The sequence below is a fragment of the Ranitomeya imitator genome, chromosome 3 (assembly GCF_032444005.1).
Source record: "Ranitomeya imitator isolate aRanImi1 chromosome 3, aRanImi1.pri, whole genome shotgun sequence".
Lineage (NCBI taxonomy): Eukaryota > Metazoa > Chordata > Amphibia > Anura > Dendrobatidae > Ranitomeya > Ranitomeya imitator.
Genome location: NC_091284.1, coordinates 831,449,038 through 831,474,589, shown reverse-complemented (window position 1 = coordinate 831,474,589; position 25,552 = coordinate 831,449,038). Strand labels below are relative to the sequence as shown.

Genomic DNA, 25,552 nt, shown 5'->3' with positions numbered 1-25,552 from the left:
GATGTTTTGGTCTCCCCGAGGCCAATCATCTGTGCCTTTATAGCCTTTTTACTAGGCACTGCTCCTAATAGCCAGATTCCTACTCCACACTGATGAGGGGCAAAACCCCGAAACAGCTGTCTGTGGATGGATACCATGCTTGGCATAGGTGGCTTTCCTTCATAGGATGCTGCCCTTCCCGTGGTTGTTCCTTCCCGGGGAAAGGCCTGGCTATTCACTGCTTGCGTCGAGAAACACGTGATGGTGTCTCCGCAGCTTATTTACATGCATCTGCATATTTCCCATAAGGGATGGGGGCAGTGTTCTGGAATCACTGCGTTGAGAAACACGTGATGGTGTCTCCGCGGTGTTGGATGTTTTGGTCTCCCCGAGGCCAATCATCTGTGCCTTTATTACTTCCTACCTCAGAGTCAGAGATCAGCCACAGCCCTGGCTTCCTATTGATGTTCAATATGCCTGCACTGAAGGCCGAGCAGTGAAGTTGGCACTGATTGGGTACAGGGCTCGTGTAATGAATCAGCCTCACGTGAGCACCGGGAATGCGAGCTCCGACACTGCTGAAATGTCACCAACATAGGATGGGAGTTTGAGTATTTTTATTTTAACAACACCAAACATGAGGAATGTCAAGGGGTTGTAGTAGTGAACAACAACTTTAAGAAGATAGAATTTTCGGTTCAAACATTTCCAATATTCTGAACATGAAAAAGGCTTCTCCCTTGTGTGACTTTTCTAATGTTTATTAAGAGTTGATTTCTAAGCAAAATGTTTCCCACATTAAGAATATACAAAGGTTTCTCCACAGTTTGACTGTTTTGGTGTTTTCTAGTTAAAACATTTCCAAAATTCTAAAACATCTAAAAAGACTTCTACCCTGTGTGAGTTTTCTGGTGATTAACAAGAATCTATTTCTGGTTAAAATATTTCCCACATTGTGAACATGAAAATGGTTTCTCCCCTGTGTGAGTTCTCTGATGTGTACCAAGAGCTGATCTCTGTAAAACATTTTTCACCTTCTGAACAGGAAAAAGGCTTCTCCCTTTTGTGAATTATTTGGTGCTTTCAAAATTTTCATTTCAGTGCAATACATTTTCCACATCTTAAATATGAAAAAGGCTTGTCCCGTGTGACTTTTCTGATGTTTATTAAGAAATGATTTTGATGCAAAACAGTTCCCACCTTAAGAATATAAAAAGGTTTATCCACTGTGTGACTGTTCTGGTGACTAAGTGGTGTTTTCATAGTAAATATAGTTTTTTCTGACTTGAACGCCCCGCCATTCACCAAGCTGTGATTTTAACCCCTTCATGACCTTGGGATTTTCCGTTTTTCCGTGTTCGTTTTTCGCTCCCCTCCTTCCCAGAGCCATAACTTTTTTATTTTCCCGTCAATTTGGCCATATGTGGGCTTATTTTTTGCAGGACGACTTGTACTTTTGAACGACATCATTGGTTTTACCATGTTGTGTATTAGAAAACGGGAAAAAAATTCCAAGTGCGGTGAAATTGCAAAAAAAGTGCAATCCCACACTTGTTTTTTGCTTGCCTTTTTTGCTAGGTTCACTAAATGCTAAAACTGACCTGACATTATGATTCTCCAGGTCATTACGAGTCCATAGACTCCTAACATGACTAGGTTATTTTTTATCTAAGTGGTGAAAACAAATTCAAAACTTTGCTAAAAAAAAAAACTGTGCCATTTTCCGATACTTGTAGCGTCTCCATTTTTCGTGATCTGGGGTCGGGTGAGGGCTTATTTTTTGCGTGCCGAGCTGGCGTTTTTAATGATAGCATTTTGGTGCAGATATGTTCTTTTGATCGCCCGTTATTGCATTTTAATTCAATGTCGTGGCGACTAAAAAAACGTAATTCTGGCATTTTGAATTTTTTTCTCGCTACGCCGTTTAGTGATCACGTTAATGATTTTTTTTATTGATAGATCGGGCGATTCTGAACGCGGCGATACCAAATATGTGTAGGTTCGATTTTTTTATTGATTTATTTTGAATGGGGTGAAAGGGGGGTGATTTAAACTTTTATATTTTTTTTATTTTTTTCACTTTTTTTCACTTTTTTTTTTAACTTTTGCCATGCTTCAATAGCCTCCATGGGAGGCTAGAAGCAGGCACAACACGATCGCCTCTGCTACATAGCAGCGATCTGCTGTTCGCTGCTATGTAGCAGAAAATCAGGTGTGCTGTGAGCGCCGACCACAGTGTGGCGCTCACAGCTACCGGCGATCAGTAAGCATAGAGGTCTCAAGGACCTATATGGTTACTATTCAGAAGCATTGCTGACCTCCGATCATGTGACGGGGGTTGGCGATGCGATCATTTCCGGCCGCCCGGCCGGAAGCGGTAGTTAAATGCCGCTGTCTCCGTTTGACAGCGGCATTTAACTAGTTAATATGCGCGGGCACATCGCGATTCTGCCCGCGCCTATTATGGGCACATGTCAGCTGTTCAAAACAGCTGACATGTCCCGCCGCAGCCCGCATCAAAGCAGGGGATCTGACCTCGGACGTACTATCCCGTCTGAGGTCAGAAAGGGATTAATTACATCCAAACACAGTTGGTTCCGAGCTTCCTATAAATGCAGGCTTTACCATGTTATTAGCCATAGGTAAATGTTCACACTAGGCAGACAGGTCAGGTACCCATCCGATCTGAGATTACCTTGACGTTTGGTGGATGGGCTCAAAATTTTTGGCCAAATCTTGTGCTAAGCATCTTATGTTTTTTCATAGATTTCACAAGCCATTATGCTATTCACATTTCATGCATCGCACATTTCCTTGCTTTAGTACAGTAAATTGAGTGCAGCCATTTATCTATTTGCTAAGTGGTGTTTTCATCACAAACCATTTTCCACATTCTGAATATGAAAGTGGTTTCTCCTCTGTGTGAGCTCCCTGATGTGTAACAAGAGTTGATGTCTCTAAAACAACAGGAAAAAAGCTTCTCCCCTGTGTGAGTTCTCTGATGTTTGATAAAGATTTGATTTCTCTGTAAAACATTTCCTTATTCTGAACATGAAAAAGGCTTCTCCCCTGTGTGGGTTCTCTGGTGCTCAACAAAATCTGATCTACAGGTAAAACCCTTCCCACATTCTGAACATGAAAATGGCTTCTCCCCCGTGTGGGTTCTAAGGTGTGCAACAACATGTGATTGCTGTTTAAAATGTTTCCCACATTCTGAACATGAAAAAGGCTTCACCCCTGTGTGTGTTCTTTGGTGCTTATCAAGATGGGCTTTAAATATAAAACATTTCCCACATTCTGAACAAGAAAAAGGCTTCTCCCCTGTGTGTGTTCTTTGGTGCTTATCAAGATGGGCTTTCCATATAAAACATTTCTCACATTCTGAACATGAAAAAGGCTTCTCCCCTGTATGGGTTCTCAGGTGCTTAACCAAATCAACTTTATGTTTAAAACATTTCTCGCATTCTGAACATGAAAAAGGCTTTTCCCCTGTGTGGGTTCTCTGGTGGATAACAATATGTGATTTACGGCTAAAACCCTTCCCACATTCTGAACATGAAAAAGGCTTTTCCCCTGTGTGGGTTCTCTGGTGTATAACAATTTGTGATTTACGGCTAAAACCCTTCCCGCATTCTGAACATAAAAATGGCTTCTCCCCTGTGTGAGTTAACAGGTGACTAACAAGCTGTTTTTTCTGGCCAAAACGTTTCTCACATTCTGAACATGAAAAAGGCTTCTCCCCTGTGTGAGTTCTCTGGTGCATAAAAAAATTTGATTTATCTGTAAAACATTTCCCGCATTCTGAACATAAAAATGGCTTCTCCCCTGTGTGAATTCTCTCGTGTCTTACAAGAGATGATTTCCCTGTAAAACATTTCCCACATTCTGAACATGAAAATGACTTCTTCTCTGTGTGAGATCTCTGGTGACTAACCAGATGTGATTTCTGTTTAAAACATTTTTCACACTTGGAACAAGAAAATGTATTCTCCGCTGTGTGAATTTTTTGATGTTCAAGAAAAGACTTTTCGAGGGGAAAATTATTTACATATTCAAAACGTGAAAATGGCTCATTTGTTTTAGGAGCGGCTTGTTTTTTCATGCTTATTTTGTGACTTAGATGTTTTTTAGTAGTCAGTAATGACTCAGAAGACAAGACCTGTCTAAAAGGATCAGATGACAGATCTTTGCTGTGAAGGGATGATGGTATATCTGGAGTAATGGCATTCACTTCAGTTGTATCCTGTGGGATCTCAATTTCTTCTGATTTAAAAATTGAAGATGTCAGCTGTCCCTCTGATCTTCTGGTAGAGTCATCTGCAAAGAAGACATTGAATTATTATTTAATATAAAATATCTTCAAATTTTATATTTTTCAATATTTCTAGTGTAAAAATGGCAAGTTGTGTTAAGAAACTGAATTATTTACCTAAACAATGACAGTTCACGGTCTAACAGAAAACCTCATAGGATAAACTAGTGGAGCGTGGTGTTCAACTGTTTATTCATTCTGCCTCCCAAATATGGAATGAAAAAGCCACCAAAAAAAGTTACGTGGGAGAAAATAATACCAATAAAAACTTTACTCATCTCAGAAAAAAACAAGCCTCCACTCATGTCCATCTTCTGTCAGTGCAAAAAATATAGTTACTTACCGATAACGGTATTTCTCTGAGCCCATGACGGCCCCACGGAGAGAGGGGATCCGCCCATCAAGGACAGGAAACCTACAGCTAAAAAGGTGGTACATCTCTATCCCGCATCAGTTTGTTTACAGAGCATGAAGGGAATATAAAATTTAAATCCCATTGCGGGGCCCTCCGTAAGGGTAGGGGGTCTACACCTTTCTGCCGCTTTAATGAACCTGGAAATCCAATTATTTCTTGCTAGGTTGTAGTTAAACAAAGCTCCCAAGGCCGCGACCTGGACTTTAAGGGTATTTGTGGCTAGACCTTTCTCTAACCCATTTTGTATGAACTCCAATATAGCTTTAAGCGGGACTCCCTCAGACACAGAGCCTAAAGGTACCTTCACACTAAACGATATTGCTAGCAATCCGTGACGTTGCAGCGTCCTCGCTAGCGATATCGTTTAGTTTGACACACAGCAGCGATCAGAATCCTGCTGTGATGTCGTTGGTCGGGGCTAGAGGGCCAGACCTTTCTTTGGTCGCTGGCTCTCCCGCTGACATCGCTGAATCGGCGTGTGTGACACCGATTCAGCGATGTCTTCGCTGGTAACCAGGGTAAACATCGGGTAACTAAGCGCAGGGCCGCGCTTACTAACCCGATGTTTACCCTGGATACCATCCTAAAAGTAAAAAAAACAAACAGTACATACTTACCCAACGCTGTCTGTCCTCCAGCGCTGTGCTCTGCACTCCTCCTGCTCTGGCTGTGAGCGTCGGTCAGCCGGAAAGCAGAGCGGTGACGTCACCGCTCTGCTTTCCGGCCGCTGTGCTCACAGCCAGTACAGGAGGAGTGCAGAGCACAGCGCTGGAGGACAGACGGCTGTAGGTAAGTATGTAGTGTTTGTTTTTTTTACTTTTAGGATGGTAACCAGGGTAAACATCAGGTTACTAAGCGCGGCCCTGCGCTTAGTTACCCGATGTTTACCCTGGCTACCTGCATCGTTGGTCGCTGGAGAGCTGTCTGTGTGACAGCTCTCCAGCGACCAAACAGCGACGCTGCAGCGATCCGGATCATTGTCGGTATCGCTGCAGCGTCGCTTAATGTGAAGGTGGCCTTAAGGATGAAAGGAATTTCTTCCAGACTTTACCATATTGCTTGGTAGTTGTTAGTTTCCTACTTTGTAGGAGGGTTGATACTAGGCCTTGTGAAAACCCCTTATCTCTTAGCAACCCCCTTTCAAATTCCAAGCTGTCATGTGTAGCCTTGCCACTTGTGGATGTGATACTGGTCTTTGGGAGAGAAGATTGGGCAGGTCTGGGAGTACCCACGGGTCAGAGATGGACATCCTCCTGACCCAGGATAACCAAATTCTTTTTGGCCAAAAAGAGGCTATTAACACTACCCGAGCTCTGTCTTCCCGTATCTTCCTCAGAACCGCTGGTATTAATGCGATTGGGGGGAAATACATAAGCTAGCCTGTAATTCCATGGAATTAGAAATACGTCTAATGGCGCTATGGAACTGAAGGTGTCCACCTTCCGGTTCAGATTGTTCGCGAACAGATCTATATCTGGCGTCCCCCATTTCTCTGCGATCTGACTGAACACCAACTGGTTCAACTCCCATTCTCCTTGTCTTAGAGGAGATCGACTCAGGAAGTCTGCCCTGAAATTGTCCACCCATTTATGTGAAGGGCCGACAAGGACCCTAGGCTGTCCTCGGCTATCTGGCAGATTGATTTTGTTACTTCCATTAGCGACTGGGAACGGGTACCCCCCTGGTGGTTCAAGTATGCTACTACCACTCTGTTGTCTGAGAATATCCTTACGTGATGACACTGAAGGGAGCACAGGAATTCTAAGTGCAAATTTCACCACTAGTAGTTCTTTCATATTGGAAGATACTGGTCTTGTCGTTCGACCAAGTCCCCTGAGCCACCAAAACGTTTAGGTGAGCCCCCCAGCCCATGGGGCTTGCGTCCGTGGTTACCACCTTCGATATTGGGACTACCCATGGGATGCCCAGGGCCAAATTGCTTTTACCCACCACTCTAGTGAGAGTGTTGTTTGACGAGAAACTGAACTGACTTTCTAAATTTCCTCCTAGAGAAATTTCCTCTGACAGGATCTGCCACTGAAGTTCCCTCGTGTGTAGCTGAGCTCACTGAACTGCAGGAATACATGCTGTCATGGACCCCAGGAGGGACATTCACGTATCGTAGAGATATAGAGGGGAGCTCCCTTGCCAGAGATACCAATCCCAACATTTTTTAAATTTTCCCTGGGGGTAGGCGGCACTCTTGATGAATGGAATCTAGCGTGATGCCCAGATATTCCAGAACCTGGCTTGGTATTAACTTGGATTTTTCTAGGTTCAGAAGCCGGCCCAAGTCTTTTAAGGAACTCATGACTTTCTCCAATTGGGTTTTGCAATGTTGGGGAGAATTGCCAATCACCAGGAAGTCGTCTAGGTATGGGACGATTAGAGTGTTTTGTTCTTTTAGGGGTGCCATGACTTCGGCTACTTGTTTGGTGAACACCCGGGGGGCTATGGGGAGTCCGAAGGAAAGAGCTGCAAATTGGAAATGTCTTATGACCCCCCTGATTTGGATTGCTACTGTAAGAAATTTCTGGAAGTCTCTGTGAATGGGGACGTGGTAATATGCGTCCTTTAAATCTAGTACTGCCATAAAACAGAGCGGAAACAACATTTTTACCAACGTTTTTATTGTTTCCATTTTGAATGGCTGCACTATTAGGTGTTTGTTTAGACCGTTTCTACTATATAATTGTCTAAGGGTCACTTCCGTCTGTCCTTCTGTCTGTCTCAGATATTCATTGGTCGCGGCCTCTGTCTGTCATGGAATCCAAGTCGCTGATTGGTCTCGTCAGCTGCCTGTCATGGCTGCCGTGACCAATCAGCGACGGCCACAGTCCGATTAGTCCCTCCCTACTCCCCTGCAGTCAGTGCCGCTCCATACTCCCCGCAGTCACCGCTCACACAGGGTTAATGCCAGCGGTAATGGACCGCGTTATGCCGCGGGTAACTCACTACGTTACCGCCGCTATTAATCCTGTGTCACCAAGTTATTACTATTGATACTGCCTATGCAGCGTCAATAGTAAAAACATCTAATGTTAAAAATAATAACAAAAATAAAAAATCATTATATACTCACCTTCCGCCGCCTTTCCTGCTCCTCGCGACGCTCCGGTGACCGTTCCATCAAAGCGGCAGGTTCCAGTGGCAAGGATGGTATGCGACAAGGACCTGCCATGATGTCACGGTCATGTGACCGCAACGTCATCACAGGTCCTGCGCTCATACCAACCCTGGGACCAGAAGCTGGACTGCAAGGGGCCCTCGGAAGGTGAGTATATGTTTATTTTTTTTTTAACCTGTGACATACGTCACTGGGCGATATAATACGTCACTGGGCAATATACTACGTCGCTGGGCAATATACTACGTGGCTGGGCAATATACTGCGTGGCTGGGCAATATACTACGTGGCTGGGCAATACACTACGTGGCTCTGTGCTGTATACTACGTGGCTGGGCAATATACTACGTGGCTGGGCAATATACTACGTGGCTCTGTGCTGTATATTACCTGGCTGGGCAATATACTACGTCGCTGGGCAATATACTACTTAACTGGGCAATACACTACGTGGCTGAGCAATATACTACATGGCTGGGCAATATACTACAACGTGGTTGGGCAATATACTACGTGGTTAGGCAATATACTACGACGTGGTTGGGCAATATACTACGTGGACATGCATATTCTAGAACAGGGGTCCCCAACTCCAGTCCTCAAGGCCCACCAACAGGTCATGTTTTCAGGATTTCCTTTGCATTGCACAGGTGATGCAATTATTACCTGAGCAAGACTAAGGAAATCCTGAAAACATGACATGTTGATGGGCCTTGAGGACTGGAGTTGGGGACCCCTGTTCTAGAATACCCGATGTGTTAGAATCGGGCTACCATCTAGTCTACTATATAATTGTCTAAGGGTCACTTCCGTCTTTCTGTCTGTCACGGATATTCATTGGTCACGGCCTCTGTCTGTCATGGAAAAACGCCCACGACCAATCAGCGACGCGCACAGTCCGGAAGAAAATGGCCGCTCCTTACTCCCCGCACTCACTGCCCGGCGCCCGCATACACCCCACTGTGTTATGACCTGGTGGTTAGGAGCACCCGGAATGACCTGATAATTAACCCTCATACAAGACGAGCTCTGGGATGTGGGAGCTCTGCTGACCGCAAGCTCTAATCCTATCACACACACTAAAAATAGCCGTGGAGCGCTCCTGACCAGACCTAGGCGCCTCGTCACAGCCTAAGAACTATCTAGCCCTAGAGATAGAAAATAAAGCCTACCTTGCCTCAGAGAAATTCCCCAAAGGTAAAGGAAGCCCCCCACATATATTGACTGTGAGTAAGATGAAAGTCACAAACGCAGAGATGAAACAGGTTTCAGCAAAGGAGGCCAGACTTACTAAATAGACAGAGGATAGGAAAGGTAACTTTGCGATCAGCACAAAAACCTACAAAAGACCACGCAGAGTGTGCAAAAAAGACCTCTGCACCGACTCACGGTGCGGAGGGGCCACTCTGCATCCCAGAGCTACCAGCTAGCAAGACAAAATCATGAAAACCAGCTGGACAAGAAAACAGAGAACAAAATAAGACTATAAGGAACTTAGCTTCTGCAGGAGAAGGCAGGTCACCAGAGAGATCCAGGAGCGAACTGAACGAAATGCAAAAACATTGACAGCTGGCATGGAGTAACGATCTGAGAGGAGTTAAATAGAGCAGCCAACCAAAGGATAACCCACGTCACCTGTGTAAGGAACCTCAGAAGCAGCAGCTTCACTCAAAGTCACCAGAGGGAGCCCATAGACAGAACTCGCCGAAGTACCATTCACGACCACAGGAGGGAGTTCGACAACAGAATTCACAACAGTACCCCCATCTTGAGGAGGGGTCACCGAACCCTCACCAGAGCCCTCAGGCCAATCAGGATGAGCCAAATGAAAGGCACGAACCAGATCGGCAGCATGAACATCAGAGGCAAAAACCCAGGAATTATCTTCCTGACCATAACCCTTCCACTTGACCAGGTACTGGAGTTTCCATCTCGAAACACGAGAATCCAAAATCTTCTCCACCACATACTCCAACTCCCCCTCGACCAACACCGGGGCAGGAGGATCAACGGAGGGAACCATAGGCGCCATGTATCTCCGCAACAACGACCTATGGAACACATTATGGATGGCAAAAGAAGCTGGAAGGTCCAAACGAAATGACACAGGATTAAGAACTTCAGAAATCTTGTATGGCCCAATGAAACGAGGCTTAAACTTAGGAGAGGAAACCTTCATAGGAACGTGACGAGATGACAACCAAACCAAATCCCCAACACGAAGTCGGGGACCAACACAACGCCGGTGGTTAGCGAAACGTTGAGCCTTCTCCTGGGACAATGTCAAATTGTCCACCACATGAGTCCAAATCTGCTGCAACCTGTCCAACACCGCATCCACACCAGGACAGTCCGAAGGCTCAACCTGCCCTGAAGTGAAACGAGGATGGAAACCAGAATTACAGAAAAAAGGAGAAACTAAAGTAGCCGAGCTGGCCCGATTATTAAGGGAGAACTCAGCCAAAGGCAAGAAGGACACCCAATCATCCTGATCAGCAGAAACAAAGCATCAGATATGCCTCCAAAGTGTGATTAGTTCGTTCGGTTTGGCCATTAGTCTGAGGATGGAAAGCTGAAGAAAAAGACAAATCAATGCCCATCTTAGCGCAAAAGGACCGCCAAAACCTCGAAACAAACTGGGAACCTCTGTCCGAGATGATGTTCTCTGGAATGCCATGCAAACGAACCACATGCTGGAAAAATAATGGCACCAAATCAGAGGAGGAAGGCAATTTAGACAAGGGTACCAAATGGACCATCTTAGAGAAGCGATCACAAACCACCCAAATGACCGACATCTTTTGAGAGACAGGGAGATCAGAAATAAAATCCATGGAAATATGCGTCCAGGGCCTCTTCGGGATCGGCAAGGGCAAAAGCAACCCACTGGCACGAGAACAGCAGGGTTTAGCCCGAGCACAAGTCCCACAGGACTGCACAAAAGAACGTACATCCCGTGACAAAGAAGGCCACCAAAAGGATCTAGCCACCAAATCTCTGGTACCAAAGATTCCAGGATGACCAGCCAACACTGAACAATGAATCTCAGAGATAACTCTACTAGTCCATCTATCAGGGACAATCAGTTTATCCGTAGGACAACGGTCAGGTCTATCAGCCTGAAACTTTTGCAGCACACGCCACAAATCAGGGGAAATGGCAGACAAAATTACCCCTTCTTTAAGAATACCCGCCGGCTCCGCAACACCCAGAGAGTCAGGCACAAAACTCCTTGACAGGGCATCAGCCTTCACATTCTTAGATCCCTGAAGGTATGAAACCACAAAATCAAAACGGGAGAAAAAGAGCGACCATCGAGCCTGTCTAGGATTCAACCGTTTGGCAGACTCGAGATAAGTCAAATTCTTGTGATCCGTCAAGACCACCACACGATGTTTAGCTCCTTCAAGCCAATGTCGCCACTCCTCGAATGCCCACTTCATGGCCAACAACTCCCGATTGCCCACATCATAATTGCGATCAGCAGGCGAGAATTTTCTAGAAAAGAAGGCACAAGGTTTCATCACCGAGCCATCAGAACTTCTTTGCGACAAAACAGCCCCTGCTCCAATTTCAGAAGCATCAACCTCAACCTGAAAAGGGAGCGAAACATCTGGCTGGCACAACACAGGGGCAGAAGCAAAACGACGCTTCAACTCCTGAAAAGCCTCTACAGCCGCCGAGGACCAATTGACCACATCAGCACCTTTCTTGATCAAATCAGTCAACGGTTTAGCAATACTGGAAAAATTAGCGATGAAGCGACGATAAAAATTAGCAAAGCCCAGGAACTTCTGTAAGCTCTTCACAGATGTCGGCTGAGTGCAATTGTAAATGGCCTGAACTTTAACAGGGTCCATCTCGATAGTAGAAGGGGAAAAAATGAAACCCAACAATGAAACCTTCTGAACTCCAAAGAGACACTTCGACCCCTTCACAAACAAGGAATTCGCACGAAGGACCTGGAACACCATTCTGACCTGCTTCACATGAGACTCCCAATCATCCGAAAAGACCAAAATGTCATCCAAATATACAACCATGAATCTATCCAGGTACTCTCGGAAGATGTCATGCATAAAGGACTGAAACACAGATGGAGCATTAGAAAGCCCGAATGGCAGAACCAGGTACTCAAAATGGCCCTCGGGCGTATTAAATGCCGTTTTCCATTCATCACCCTGTTTAATTCGCACAAGATTATACGCACCACGAAGATCTATCTTGGTGAACCAACTAGCCCCCTTAATCCGAGCAAATAAATCAGACAGCAGCGGCAAAGGATACTGAAATTTGACTGTGATCTTATTAAGAAGGCGGTAATCAATACAAGGTCTCAAAGAACCATCCTTCTTGGCCACAAAAAAGAACCCTGCTCCCAATGGTGACGACGACGGACGAATATGACCCTTCTCCAAGGATTCCTTTATATAACTCCGCATAGCGGCGTGCTCTGGCACAGATAAATTAAACAGACGGCCCTTAGGAAACTTACTACCAGGAATCAAATTAATAGCACAGTCGCAATCCCTATGAGGAGGTAGGGCACCAGATTTGGGCTCTTCAAATACATCCCGGTAATCTGATAAAAACTCAGGGACTTCAGAAGGAGTGGATGGCGAAATTGACAGCAATGGAACATCACCATGTACCCCCTGACAACCCCAGCTGGACACAGACATAGATTTCCAATCCAACACCGGATTATGGACCTGTAGCCATGGCTACCCCAAAACGACCACACCATGCAGATTATGCAACACCAAAAAGCGAATATCCTCCTGATGTGCAGGAGCCATGCACATGGTCAATTGAGTCCAGTACTGAGGCTTATTCTTGGCCAAAGGCGTAGCATCAATTCCTCTCAATGGAATAGGATACTGCAAGGGCTCCAAGAAAAAACCACAGCGCCTGGCAAACTCCAAGTCCATCAAATTCAGGGCAGCGCCTGAATCCACAAATGCCATTACAGAATAGGACTACAGAGAGCAAATCAGAGTAACGGACAAAAGAAATTTATACTGTACCGTACCAATGGTGGCAGATCTAGCGAACCGCTTAGTGCGCTTAGGACACTCGGAGATAGCATGAGTGGATTCACCACAGTAAAAACACAGCCCATTCCGACGTCTGTGTTCTTGCCGTTCAGCTCTGGTCAAAGTCCTATCACATTGCATAGGCTCAGGCCTATGCTCAGAGAATACCGCCATATGGTGCACAGCTTTGCGCTCACGCATGAGCCGATCGATCTGAATGGCCAAAGACATAGACTCATTCAGACCAGCAGGCGTGGGAAATCCCACCATGACATCCTTAAGGGCTTCAGAAAGACCCTTTCTGAAAATTGCCGCCAGGGCACATTCATTCCACTGAGTAAGCACAGACCATTTTCTAAACTTCTGACAGTACACCTCCGCTTCATCCTGTCCCTGACACAAAGCCAGCAAGATTTTCTCTGCCTGATCCACTGAATTTGGTTAATCATAAAGCAATCTGTCACGATATGGTATGAAATATCATAAGTAGTTCTCTTGCTAGCCTGCGTGGGCTAAGCCCCCCTTCTTGGAGTAACAGTTTGTAGCTGCCAATTCCTGGCTTTCCTTCTCAGAGAGTGTGGGCAGTTTTATGGCCGAACGGAATTTACGACCGGCATTTCCTGTGTAAGCTCTTGTTCAGCTTTAAGGGAAGTAGAAACTTCAAGGATCCATGAAAGATTCTTTGTTTAGTTGTTGTTAGATATTAGGCAAACGATTTAAGCTAGAAATACGAAAATATATATTCGTATTCTCATTCGGTGTATCTACCCATCCCTTGAAACTCTGGCTTCTAACTCCATCTGGTAAAGAAGTAGGGATTTCTGTTATGGCTGGCAATCAGGCAACACAGCGTGCAGTAATCAGCGCACATACAGAGATCTGGCAATAACCAAAAACAATAGGACGAGCTCTGAGACGTGGAATCTCTGTAGACTGCAGTACCTGATCTATCCTCACACAACTATAAGCAGCAGTGGATTGCGCCTATCACTACCTATGCAACTCGGCACTGCCTGAGGAGCTGACTAGCCTGAAGATAGAAATACAAGCCTGACTTACCTCAGAGAAATACCCCAAAGGAATAGGCAGCCCCCCACATATAATGACTGTTAGCAAGATGAAAAGACAAACGTAGGAATGAAATAGATTCAGCAAAGTGAGGCCCGATATTCTAGACAGAGCGAGGATAGCAAAGAGAACTATGCAGTCCACAAAAAACCCTAAAACGAAAACCACGCAAAGGGGCAAAAAGACCCACCGTGCCGAACTAACAGCACGGCGGTGCACCCCTTTGCTTCTCAGAGCTTCCAGCAAAAGATAATAGCAAGCTGGACAGAAAAAACAGAAAACAAACTAGAAGCACTTATCTAGCAGAGCAGCAGGCCCAAGGAAAGATGCAGTAGCTCAGATCCAACACTGGAACATTGACAAGGAGCAAGGAAGACAGACTCAGGTGGAGCTAAATAGCAAGGCAGCCAACGAGCTCACCAAAACACCTGAGGGAGGAAGCCCAGAGACTGCAATACCACTTGTGACCACAGAAGTGAACTCAGCCACAGAATTCACAACAGTACCCCCCCCTTGAGGAGGGGTCACCGAACCCTCACCAGAACCCCCAGGCCGACCAGGATGAGCCACATGAAAGGCACAAACAAGATCTGGGGCATGGACATCAGAGGCAAAAACCCAGGAATTATCTTCCTGAGCATAACCCTTCCATTTGACCAGATACTGGAGTTTACGTCTAGAGACACGAGAATCCAAAATCTTCTCCACAATATACTCCAATTCCCCCTCCACCAAAACAGGGGCAGGAGGCTCCACAGATGGAACCATAGCTGCCACGTATCTCCTCAACAACGACCTATGGAATACATTATGTATGGAAAAGGAGTCTGGGAGGATCAGACGAAAAGACACCGGATTAAGAATCTCAGAAATCCTATACGGACCAATAAAACGAGGTTTAAATTTAGGAGAGGAAACCTTCATAGGAATATGACGAGAAGATAACCAAACCAGATCACCAACACGAAGTCGGGGTCCCACACGGCGTCTGCGATTAGCGAAAAGCTGAGCCTTCTCCTGGGACAAGGTCAAATTGTCCACTACCTGAGTCCAGATCTGCTGCAACCTGTCCACCACAGAATCCACACCAGGACAGTCCGAAGACTCAACCTGTCCTGAAGAGAAACGAGGATGGAACCCAGAATTGCAGAAAAATGGAGAGACCAAGGTAGCCGAGCTGGCCCGATTATTAAGGGCGAACTCAGCCAACGGCAAAAATGACACCCAATCATCCTGGTCAGCGGAAACAAAACATCTCAGATATGTTTCCAAGGTCTGATTGGTTCGTTCGGTCTGGCCATTAGTCTGAGGATGGAAGGCCGAGGAGAAAGATAGGTCAATGCCCATCCTACCACAAAAGGCTCGCCAGAACCTCGAGACAAACTGGGAACCTCTGTCAGAAACAATATTCTCAGGAATGCCATGTAAACGAACCACATGCTGGAAGAACAAAGGCACCAAATCAGAGGAGGAAGGCAATTTAACCAAGGGCACCAGATGGACCATTTTAGAAAAGCGATCACAGACCACCCAAATGACCGACATTTTTTGAGAAACGGGAAGGTCAGAAATGAAATCCATCGAAATATGTGTCCAAGGCCTCTTCGGGACCGGCAAGGGCAAAAGCAACCCACTGGCACGTGAACAGCAGGGCTTAGCCCTAGCACAAATTCCACAGGACTGCACAAAAGCACGCACATCCCGTGACAGAGATGGCCACCAGAAGGATCTAGCAACCAACTCCCTGGTACCAAAGATTCCTGGATGACCGGCCAGCACCGAACAATGAAGTTCAGAGATAACTTTACTAGTCCACCTATCAGGGACGAACAGTTTCTCGGCCGGACAACGATCAGGTTTATTAGCCTGAAATTTCTGCAACACTCTCCGCAAGTCAGGGGAGATGGCAGACACAATGACTCCTTCCTTGAGGATACTCGCCGGCTCAGATAACCCCGGAGAGTCGGGCACAAAACTCCTAGACAGAGCATCCGCCTTCACATTTTTAGAGCCCGGAAGGTATGAAATCACAAAATCAAAACGAGCAAAAAATAACGACCAACGGGCCTGTCTAGGATTCAAGCGCTTGGCAGACTCAAGATAAGTAAGGTTCTTATGATCAGTCAAAACCACCACGCGATGCTTAGCACCCTCAAGCCAATGACGCCACTCCTCGAATGCCCACTTCATGGCCAGCAACTCTCGGTTGCCCACATCATAATTACGCTCAGCAGCAGAAAATTTCCTGGAAAAGAAAGCACATGGTTTGAACACTGAGCAACCAGAACCTCTCTGTGACAAAACCGCCCCTGCACCAATCTCAGAAGCATCAACCTCGACCTGGAACGGAAGAGAAACATCAGGTTGACACAACACAGGGGCACAGCAAAAACGACGCTTCAACTCCTGAAAAGCTTCCACGGCAGCAGAAGACCAATTAACCAAAGCAGCACCCTTCTTGGTCAAATCGGTCAATGGTCTGGCAATGCTAGAAAAATTACAGATGAAGCGACGATAAAAATTAGCAAAGCCCAGGAATTTCTGCAGACTTTTTAGAGATGTCGGCTGAGTCCAATCCTGGATGGCCTGAACCTTAACCGGATCCATCTCGATAGTAGAAGGGGAAAAGATGAACCCCAAAAATGAAACTTTCTGCACACCGAAGAGACACTTTGATCCCTTCACGAACAAGGAATTAGCACGCAGTACCTGGAAAAACATTCTGACTTGCTTCACATGAGACTCCCAATCATCTGAGAAGATCAAAATGTCATCCAAGTAAACAATCAAGAATTTATCCAGATACTCACGGAAAATGTCATGCATAAAAGACTGAAAAACAGATGGAGCATTGGCAAGTCCGAACGGCATCACCAGATACTCAAAATGACCCTCGGGCGTATTAAATGCCGTTTTCCATTCATCTCCCTGCCTGATTCTCACCAGATTATACGCACCACGAAGATCAATCTTAGTACACCAACTAGCCCCCTTAATCCGAGCAAACAAGTCAGAAATCAATGGCAAGGGATACTGAAACTTAACAGTGATCTTATTAAGAAGGCGGTAATCAATACACGGTCTTAGCGAACCATCCTTCTTGGCTACAAAAAAGAACCCTGCTCCCAATGGTGACGACGATGGGCGAATATGTCCCTTCTCCAGGGACTCCTTCACATAACTGCGCATAGCGGTGTGTTCAGGTACGGACAAATTAAATAAACGACCCTTAGGGAATTTACTACCAGGAATCAAATCGATAGCACAATCACAATTCCTATGCGGAGGTAGGGCATCAGACTTGGACTCTTCAAATACATCCTGAAAGTCCGACAAGAACTCTGGGATGTCAGAAGGAATGGATGACGAAATAGACAAAAATGGAACATCACCATGTACTCCCTGACAACCCCAGCTGGTTACCGACATAGAGTTCCAATCCAATACTGGATTATGGGTTTGTAGCCATGGCAACCCCAACACGACCACATCATGCAAATTATGCAGTACCAGAAAGCGAATAACTTCCTGATGTGCAGGAGCCATGCTCATGGTCAGCTGAGCCCAGTACTGAGGCTTATTCATGGCCAAAGGTGTAGCATCAATTCCTCTCAACGGAATAGGACACCGCAAAGGCTCCAAGAAAAATCCACAACGTTTAGCATAATCCAAATCCATCAGATTCAGGGCAGCGCCTGAATCCACAAACGCCATGACAGAATACGATGACAAAGAGCACATTAAGGTAATGGACAAAAGGAATTTGGACTGTACAGTACCAATAACGGCAGAGCTATCGAACCGCCTAGTGCGTTTAGGACAATTAGAAATAGCATGAGTAGAATCACCACAATAGAAACACAGTCTGTTCAGACGTCTGTGTTCTTGCCGTTCTACTTTAGTCATAGTCCTGTCGCACTGCATAGGCTCAGGTTTACTCTCAGACAATACCGCCAGATGGTGCACAGATTTACGCTCGCGCAAGCGACGACCGATCTGAATGGCCAAGGACATAGACTCATTCAAACCAGCAGGCATAGGAAATCCCACCATTACATCCTTAAGAGCTTCAGAGAGACCCTTTCTGAACAAAGCCGCTAGTGCAGATTCATTCCACAGAGTGAGTACTGACCACTTCCTAAATTTCTGACAATATACTTCTACATCATCCTGACCCTGGCATAAAGCCAGCAGATTTTTCTCAGCCTGATCCACTGAATTAGGCTCATCGTAAAGCAATCCCAGCGCCTGGAAAAATGCATCAACATTACTCAATGCAGAATCTCCTGGTGCAAGAGAAAACGCCCAGTCCTGTGGGTCGCCGCGCAAAAAAGAAATAATAATCAAAACCTGTTGAATAGGATTACCAGAAGAATGAGGTTTCAAGGCCAAAAATAGCTTACAATTATTTCTGAAGCTCAGGAACCTAGTTCTGTCACCAAAAAACAAATCAGGAATCGGAATTCTTGGCTCTAGCATCGATTTCTGATCAATAGTATCTTGAATCTTTTGTACATTTACAACGAGATTATCCATTGAGGAGCACAGAGCCTGAATATCCATGTCCACAGCTGTGTCCTGAAGCACTCTAATGTCTAGGGGAAAAAAAAGACTGAAGACAGAGCTAAGAAAAAAAAATGATGTCAGGATTTCTTTTTTCCCTCTATTGGGAATCATTGGTGTGGCTCCTTGTACTGTTATGGCTGGCAATCAGGCAACACAGCGTGCAGTAATCAGCGCACATACAGAGATCTGGCAATAACCAAAAACAATAGGACGAGCTCTGAGACGTGGAATCTCTGTAGACTGCAGTACCTGATCTATCCTCACACAACTATAAGCAGCAGTGGATTGCGCCTATCACTACCTATGCAACTCGGCACTGCCTGAGGAGCTGACTAGCCTGAAGATAGAAATACAAGCCTGACTTACCTCAGAGAAATACCCCAAAGGAATAGGCAGCCCCCCACATATAATGACTGTTAGCAAGATGAAAAGACAAACGTAGGAATGAAATAGATTCAGCAAAGTGAGGCCCGATATTCTAGACAGAGCGAGGATAGCAAAGAGAACTATGCAGTCCACAAAAAACCCTAAAACGAAAACCACGCAAAGGGGCAAAAAGACCCACCGTGCCGAACTAACAGCACGCCGGTGCACCCCTTTGCTTCTCAGAGCTTCCAGCAAAAGATAATAGCAAGCTGGACAGAAAAAACAGAAAACAAACTAGAAGCACTTATCTAGCAGAGCAGCAGGCCCAAGGAAAGATGCAGTAGCTCAGATCCAACACTGGAACATTGACAAGGAGCAAGGAAGACAGACTCAGGTGGAGCTAAATAGCAAGGCAGCCAACGAGCTCACCAAAACACCTGAGGGAGGAAGCCCAGAGACTGCAATACCACTTGTGACCACAGAAGTGAACTCAGCCACAGAATTCACAACAGATTTCTCTGTAAATATGTATCCCAGATAGGACATATTTGATCTCATTAGAATGCTCACGTTAATCCGAGATGAATGATAGGTTGAGTCTGACTCTGTCATGTTTTGTAGCGAAGTTATAGCAAGTAGATAAATTTAAGATTGAAGTACTCAGAATGTAGAGAGAGGAGGGTCTGGATAAGCCAGCTCTTCTGTGATGTCAAAGCCTTAAGGTATTAAGTTGTGGCAGGCTCCCCAGCTCAGTCCTTCTGCTGGATTTCTTCTTCTGGACTCCTTGTCCTATTTTTCTGGAAGAGCTGAGTACATCCCATGGACTGGGATGTATGGAAACTGCACTAGCCTGGGGTGCCCGCCATGCTTTTAACATGTGAGTGTTATCTTTTCTCTTTTATTCCCTTTATGTTATAATTACCCATGTACATATTTGCAATTGTCTCATTTGTAACATCTTTATAAAATATTTTTGATAAAGCACTGCCTAATTTTTTTTAATGGGATATACTATTATATGTTAGTTCTTCTCCATGCTCTAAAAACCGTACCCTAAGTCTTCTGAAGGGAAATACGCTACTGTTACTGTTGTGTTGGGTTAGCTTCGGACCCGTTTAATCGAAGCTGGTGGCAGCGAGAAGTGTGCAGACTTTTGGGTTATGTTGTAGCGGCTGCGGCGTTAATAATTATTGTTCCTGCCTGAGTGGGAGTAGTTATCGCGTCGCTGCAGCGTGCCCAATAGCCAGTACATAGCAGGCAGCCTTTCTGGCGACTAATTACCCAGGGTGCAGTACCTAATCTGACCTGAGAGTAAGGGGGGCGCCAGAGAGCTGCAAGTGTTAAGTGGAACTGTAAGCGGGATATACATAAATCCCTGCAGTTTGTGGTATATTGAAAGCAGTGGGATACCTAGAATAAGCCCCTGCTGTAAACTAAGAGGTCAATAGTCTTGTGTGTGGTTTTTTCATCACATTGTTAGCAGTGGAGGGACAACTAAGATAAGCCCCCCTGCACATGTGATAGCCGTCTGTTGGCCTAAAGTCACCCCAACCCGTGACGTAGGGGTGACGGTCACGGTGTGAATCCTGACCCATTGGTGACAGCGGTCAGGGGAATCGTGACAATTGGTGGCAAGGCGGTGGGATATCTTAGAGCATTAGTGATTTGGTTTGAGTAATCATTCCTCTCACTAAAAACTTGCAGAAAGTTCTTGCGAGGACTCTGCGCAAATAAGTTTGGAGAACGAACTCAGTGTTTTATTAGTCTTGAGACAATTGCGTACTGGTAATTATCCCCTCCATTCCTCTTCGTTTTTCTATCCTATCTTTTATTTGGCAACCATGGCTGCGAAAGGGGAAGCCTGGTACAACCAGCAGAAGAAGGACTTTCTTGCTGGGATATGCACGTGCCATGGCCTGAACCCCCAGGGTAAGACCAAGACTCAAATGGTCGCTGAACTGGTGCAATTTGAAGCAGACTAAGCCAGGCCACAGAGCCCAGAGGCCGCAGAAGCCAGCACAAGCGAACATGGTGCTGCAGCAGAGGTCCAACCACTGAATACGGACCCTAATGGCAACCAGGGGGGCGCAGACCTCCTCCTGCAGCTGGCTCTGCAACAATGCTCCGCAGATGACCTAGAGAGACGGCTGCAGCTGATCCAGCAATACCGGCAGGAGGCCCAGCAAGCCGAGAGAGAGGCCCGAGCCGAGCGAGAGGCCCAGGCCCAGCGAGCCGAGCGGGAGGCTGAGCGAGCCGAGCGCCAAGCCCAGCGAGAACATGAACTGGAGATGCTCCGGCAGGGGGGGATGCCCTCCACCGCCCAGAGACGTGAGCCCAGCAGCGCTCAGATACCTAAGCCCCGGCCCGATCACTTTCCTGTTATGGAGAAGGACGGGGACTTGGACACTTTTCTGCGGGCCTTTGAGAAAGCCTGCAGACAGTACCAGCTGCCTACAGATGAATGGGCACGATACCTGACACCAGGGCTGAGAGGTAAAGCTCTGGAGGCATTTGCTGCCCTCCCTCAAGAACAAGATGGCGACTATGAGGCCATCAAGCAGGCTCTGGTAGCCAAGTACCAGCTTACACCCGAGGTGTACCGTAGAAAGTTCCGGACCCTCCAACGTGGCCCACACGACAGTTACAGTGATGTGGTGCATGGACTGGGGACCCACTTTGACCAGTGGACCCAAGGACTGTCAGTGACCACCTTTGCACAGCTGCGAGACCTGATGATCAAAGACCAGTTCTTTCATCTTTGCCCAGCTGAGGTGCGACAGTTCGTGATGGACAGAGAACCCAAAGACGTGACGAAAGCAGCGCAGATTGCCGATGCCTATGAGGCCAACCGTAGATCGGAAGCGCGGAAGCCAGTCACCACCAGCTGGAGAGGGGGTAAGCCTGCAACCAACGCCAGTACCCCTGCCAGCCAGCACACCAGAGGTCCTGTCCCCGTAGCCAACAGCACCAGACCTACCACCGAACCTCGCAAGTGTTACCACTGCAATCAGACTGGTCATATCAGTACCTACTGCCCAGCCAAGCAGAAGAACACCCCAGCCAAGGCCCCAGGGCCTAATGCAGCAGTTCTTTTGGTGGGTGGTATGGTTGGGAGGGTGTGTGACAACGTACAGCACGTCACTGTGGGAGGCCATGTTGCTACAGGCCTCAAGGACACCGGGGATGAACGAACCCTCATCCGACCCGAACTGGCGGCCCCTGAAGAAATCATTCCGGGGAAAACCCTAACTGTCACTGGGATTGGGGGCATCAGCTGTCCCTTACCGATGGCCCGGGTTTTTATTGATTGGGGTGCTGGGAGCGGGGTGAAGGAAGTGGGGCTGTCTAATAATTTGCCCACTGATGTTTTGTTGGGGACTGATTTGGGGAGGATGTTTGCATACTACGTTCCTGACACCCCTCCCCAATCTACTAATGACGGTAAAGTTAACCCTGATGATGATGATGATGATGATGGGAAATCGCATGTGTTACCTGACCATGCTTTATCTTGTAATGATGCATCTAATAACCATTTTTTTCCTAGGATTGATGGTGAAAATGTTATACATGTGCCAGCTGAACCTGATAATGATTTTTCTGTGAAGGTTAATGTGTCCATAGGTACAGGCGTGCCCAGCCACGTCCCTCTACGGAGTGAGACGGCTGAGGAACCCCTAACAGGGACAAGTGTCGGTGCTACAGGAAATGGGGAGATGCATGGGAACTGTGAGGAAGGTGATGCCATGAAAGTGACCAGTGCCACCGAGGAAGGTAACTGGCCCATAAGTAGCACTGCCCCTGGAGTGTTGGGGGTGGATGGGGAGGTAGAGACCATAGCAGCGCCGGCTGATGGGACTGTAGAAACCCCCGGGGAGACAGCCTACGTAGCTGCTGTCACCCGCAGTCAGAGTGCCCGGAACGCAGATAACTGTCAGCCTTCCGGACCCTCCTCAGTCACCACTGTGACTGAACCAGAGGTGGACCCAGAGCAGGTCCAGGAGGGTTCCCGTGGGGAAGGGACCCTGACATCGCTTTTGGCTTCCCCTAGCCAGGAGTTTCAGGCCGCTCTGCACACAGATGCGAGCCTAGAGAGTTTGAGACAACTCGCCGGGACGCGCTTCTCCGAGACTGATAAGGAGAAGGTGTTCTGGGAACAAGGAAGGTTGTACCGGGAGACAGTACCCGGAGAATCACAAAAGGAATGGTTGAGGGAAAGACAGCTGGTCGTCCCACAGCAATTCCGGGGTGAGTTGTTGCGGATTGCCCATGAGATCCCGCTAGCTGGACACTTGGGGATCAGCAAAACTAAGGCCCGGCTGTCTCAACACTTCTATCGGCCTAAGATGGGGACAGATGTGTCAAACTTCTGCCGCTCCTGTATCACTTGTCAAAGAGTGGGGAAGGCGGGGCCTGCTCTTAAGGCTCCCCTGATCCCTTTGCCAGTGATAGAAGAGCCTTTCCAGAGGATCGCGGTGGACATTGTGGGCCCGCTGGCCGTCCCCAGCAGCTCTGGAAAGCAATACATCCTTACTGTGGTAGACTATGCTACCCGGTACCCAGAGGCAGTAGCTCTGTCGTCAACTAGGGCAGATAAGGTGGCGGATGCCCTGTTGGCCATCTTTTCACGTGGAGGATTTCCCAGGGAAATGCTTACTGATCAAGGGACCCAATTTATGTCTCACCTAATGGAGACTCTCTGTAAGAAAATGCAGGTGAAGCACCTGGTATCGAGTGTGTATCACCCACAGACCAATGGCTTGTGTGAACACTTCAATGGTACCCTCAAACAGATGCTACGCATGCTGGTTGAGACTCAAGGGCACGACTGGGAGCGGTACCTCCCACACCTGCTGTTCGCTTACCGAGAGGTTCCGCAGGCCTCGACGGGGTTCTCCCCCTTCGAGCTCCTGTACGGCAGGCGAGTCCGGTGACCCCTTGGGTTGGTAAGAGAATCCTGGGAAGAGGAGCCGAACCCTTCTGAAGTGTCCATAGTGGAGTATGTCATGCGCTTCCGTGACAAGATGCAGACCTTGACGCAGTTGGTACATGACAACATGACGCAGGCTCAGGCTGATCAGAAGCACTGGTACGACCAGAACGCCCGGGAGCGGACCTACCACGTGGGTCAAAAGGTGTGGGTGCTGGTCCCCGTACCAACGGATAAGCTTCAGGCCGCCTGGGAGGGCCCGTACGTCGTCCACCAACAGCTCAACCCGGTCACTTACGTGGTCACGCTTGACCACGCTCGGGGTAGGCGAAAGGCCTTTCACGTCAACATGATGAAGGCTCATCACGAACGTGAACCTTTCGTCCTACCGGTCTGCAGCTTGCCCGAAGACGGTGAGGAAGACACCCTCCTGGACTTGCTGGCCCAAGCCAAGGCCAATGGGTCCATCGAGGATGTGGAGGTAAGCGCCTCGTTAACTGAACCCCAGCGGGTGCAGTTGCAAACCACACTGGAACCTTTCCGGGTCGTGTTCTCCAACCGACCTGGGAGGACTGAGTTAGCAGTCCACGAGGTGGACACCGGGAATCACGCCCCACTACGGCGAACACCCTATCGAATCTCTGACCAGGTGCAGCAGATTATGCGCCAAGAGATTGATGAGATGTTACAGCTGGGGGTGATTCGACGGTCAAAGAGTGCGTGGGCCTCACCTGTAGTTCTCGTGCCAAAGAAGGACCGGACCACCCGGTTCTGCGTGGACTACAGGGGGCTCAACGCCATTACAGCCTCTGACGCGCACCCCATGCCGCGCATCGAGGAGCTGCTTGAGAAGTTAGCTGGCGCAAAATACCTGACAATAATGGATTTGAGTAGAGGATACTGGCGGATTCCCCTGAGCCCCGAGGCGCAGGAGAAGTCCGCCTTTATCACGCCCTTCGGACTGTACGAGTCCACGGTCATGCCCTTCGGCATGAAGAATGCCCCTGCCACTTTCCAGCGGATGGTCAACCTCCTGCTTCAGGGACTGGAGACGTACGCTGTGGCGTACTTGGATGACATTGCCATCTTCAGTCCTTCCTGGAAGGAACACCTGCAGCATCTCGAGGAGGTGCTCAGGCGAATTCACCAAGCAGGACTGACTATCAAGCCGGGAAAGTGTCAGATGGGCATGAGGGAGGTTCACTACCTGGGGCACCGGGTAGGCGGGAACACCCTGAAGCCAGAGCCTGACAAAGTGGGAGTGATCGTGAACTGGCCCACTCCCGTGACCAAGAAAGAGGTGATGTCCTTCTTGGGCACTGCAGGGTACTATAGGCGCTTCGTAAAGCACTATAGTAGCCTGGCAAAACCTTTGACGGACCTCACCAGGAAGAAGCTACCTCACATTGTCAACTGGACAGATGGCTGTGAGGGGGCCTTCCAGGCATTGAAAACCGCACTGTGCAACGCCCCTGTGTTGAAAGCAGTCGACAACAGTCGACCGTTCTTGGTACAGACCGACGCCAGCGAGTTTGGCCTTGGTGCTGTGCTCAGCCAGGTTGACTCGGAGGACCAAGAGCACCCCGTTTTATACCTGAGCCGGAAACTTTTGCCGAGGGAAGTGGCCTACTCCACCATCGAGAAGGAGTGCCTGGCCATAGTCTGGGCCCTGCAGCGCTTGCAGCCCTACTTGTACGGTCGCCCCTTCACTGTGGTGACCGACCACAACCCTCTGCGCTGGCTAAACACCATG

The 25,552-nt window shown here is 47.6% G+C and overlaps 1 protein-coding gene across 1 annotated transcript in view; it reads right to left on the bottom strand.

Moving 5' to 3' along the window:
- Positions 1–506: 506 nt before the first annotated feature.
- The window catches only part of LOC138671368 (oocyte zinc finger protein XlCOF22-like), a 98,241-nt gene continuing 73,195 nt past the window's right edge, over positions 507–25,552 (bottom strand). The window contains exon 7 of the mRNA XM_069759474.1: positions 507–4,296. Within this exon, the coding sequence (XP_069615575.1) occupies positions 3,020–4,296 (1,277 nt within the window). The 3' untranslated portion in view covers positions 507–3,019. The remainder of the gene's footprint in view (positions 4,297–25,552) is intronic.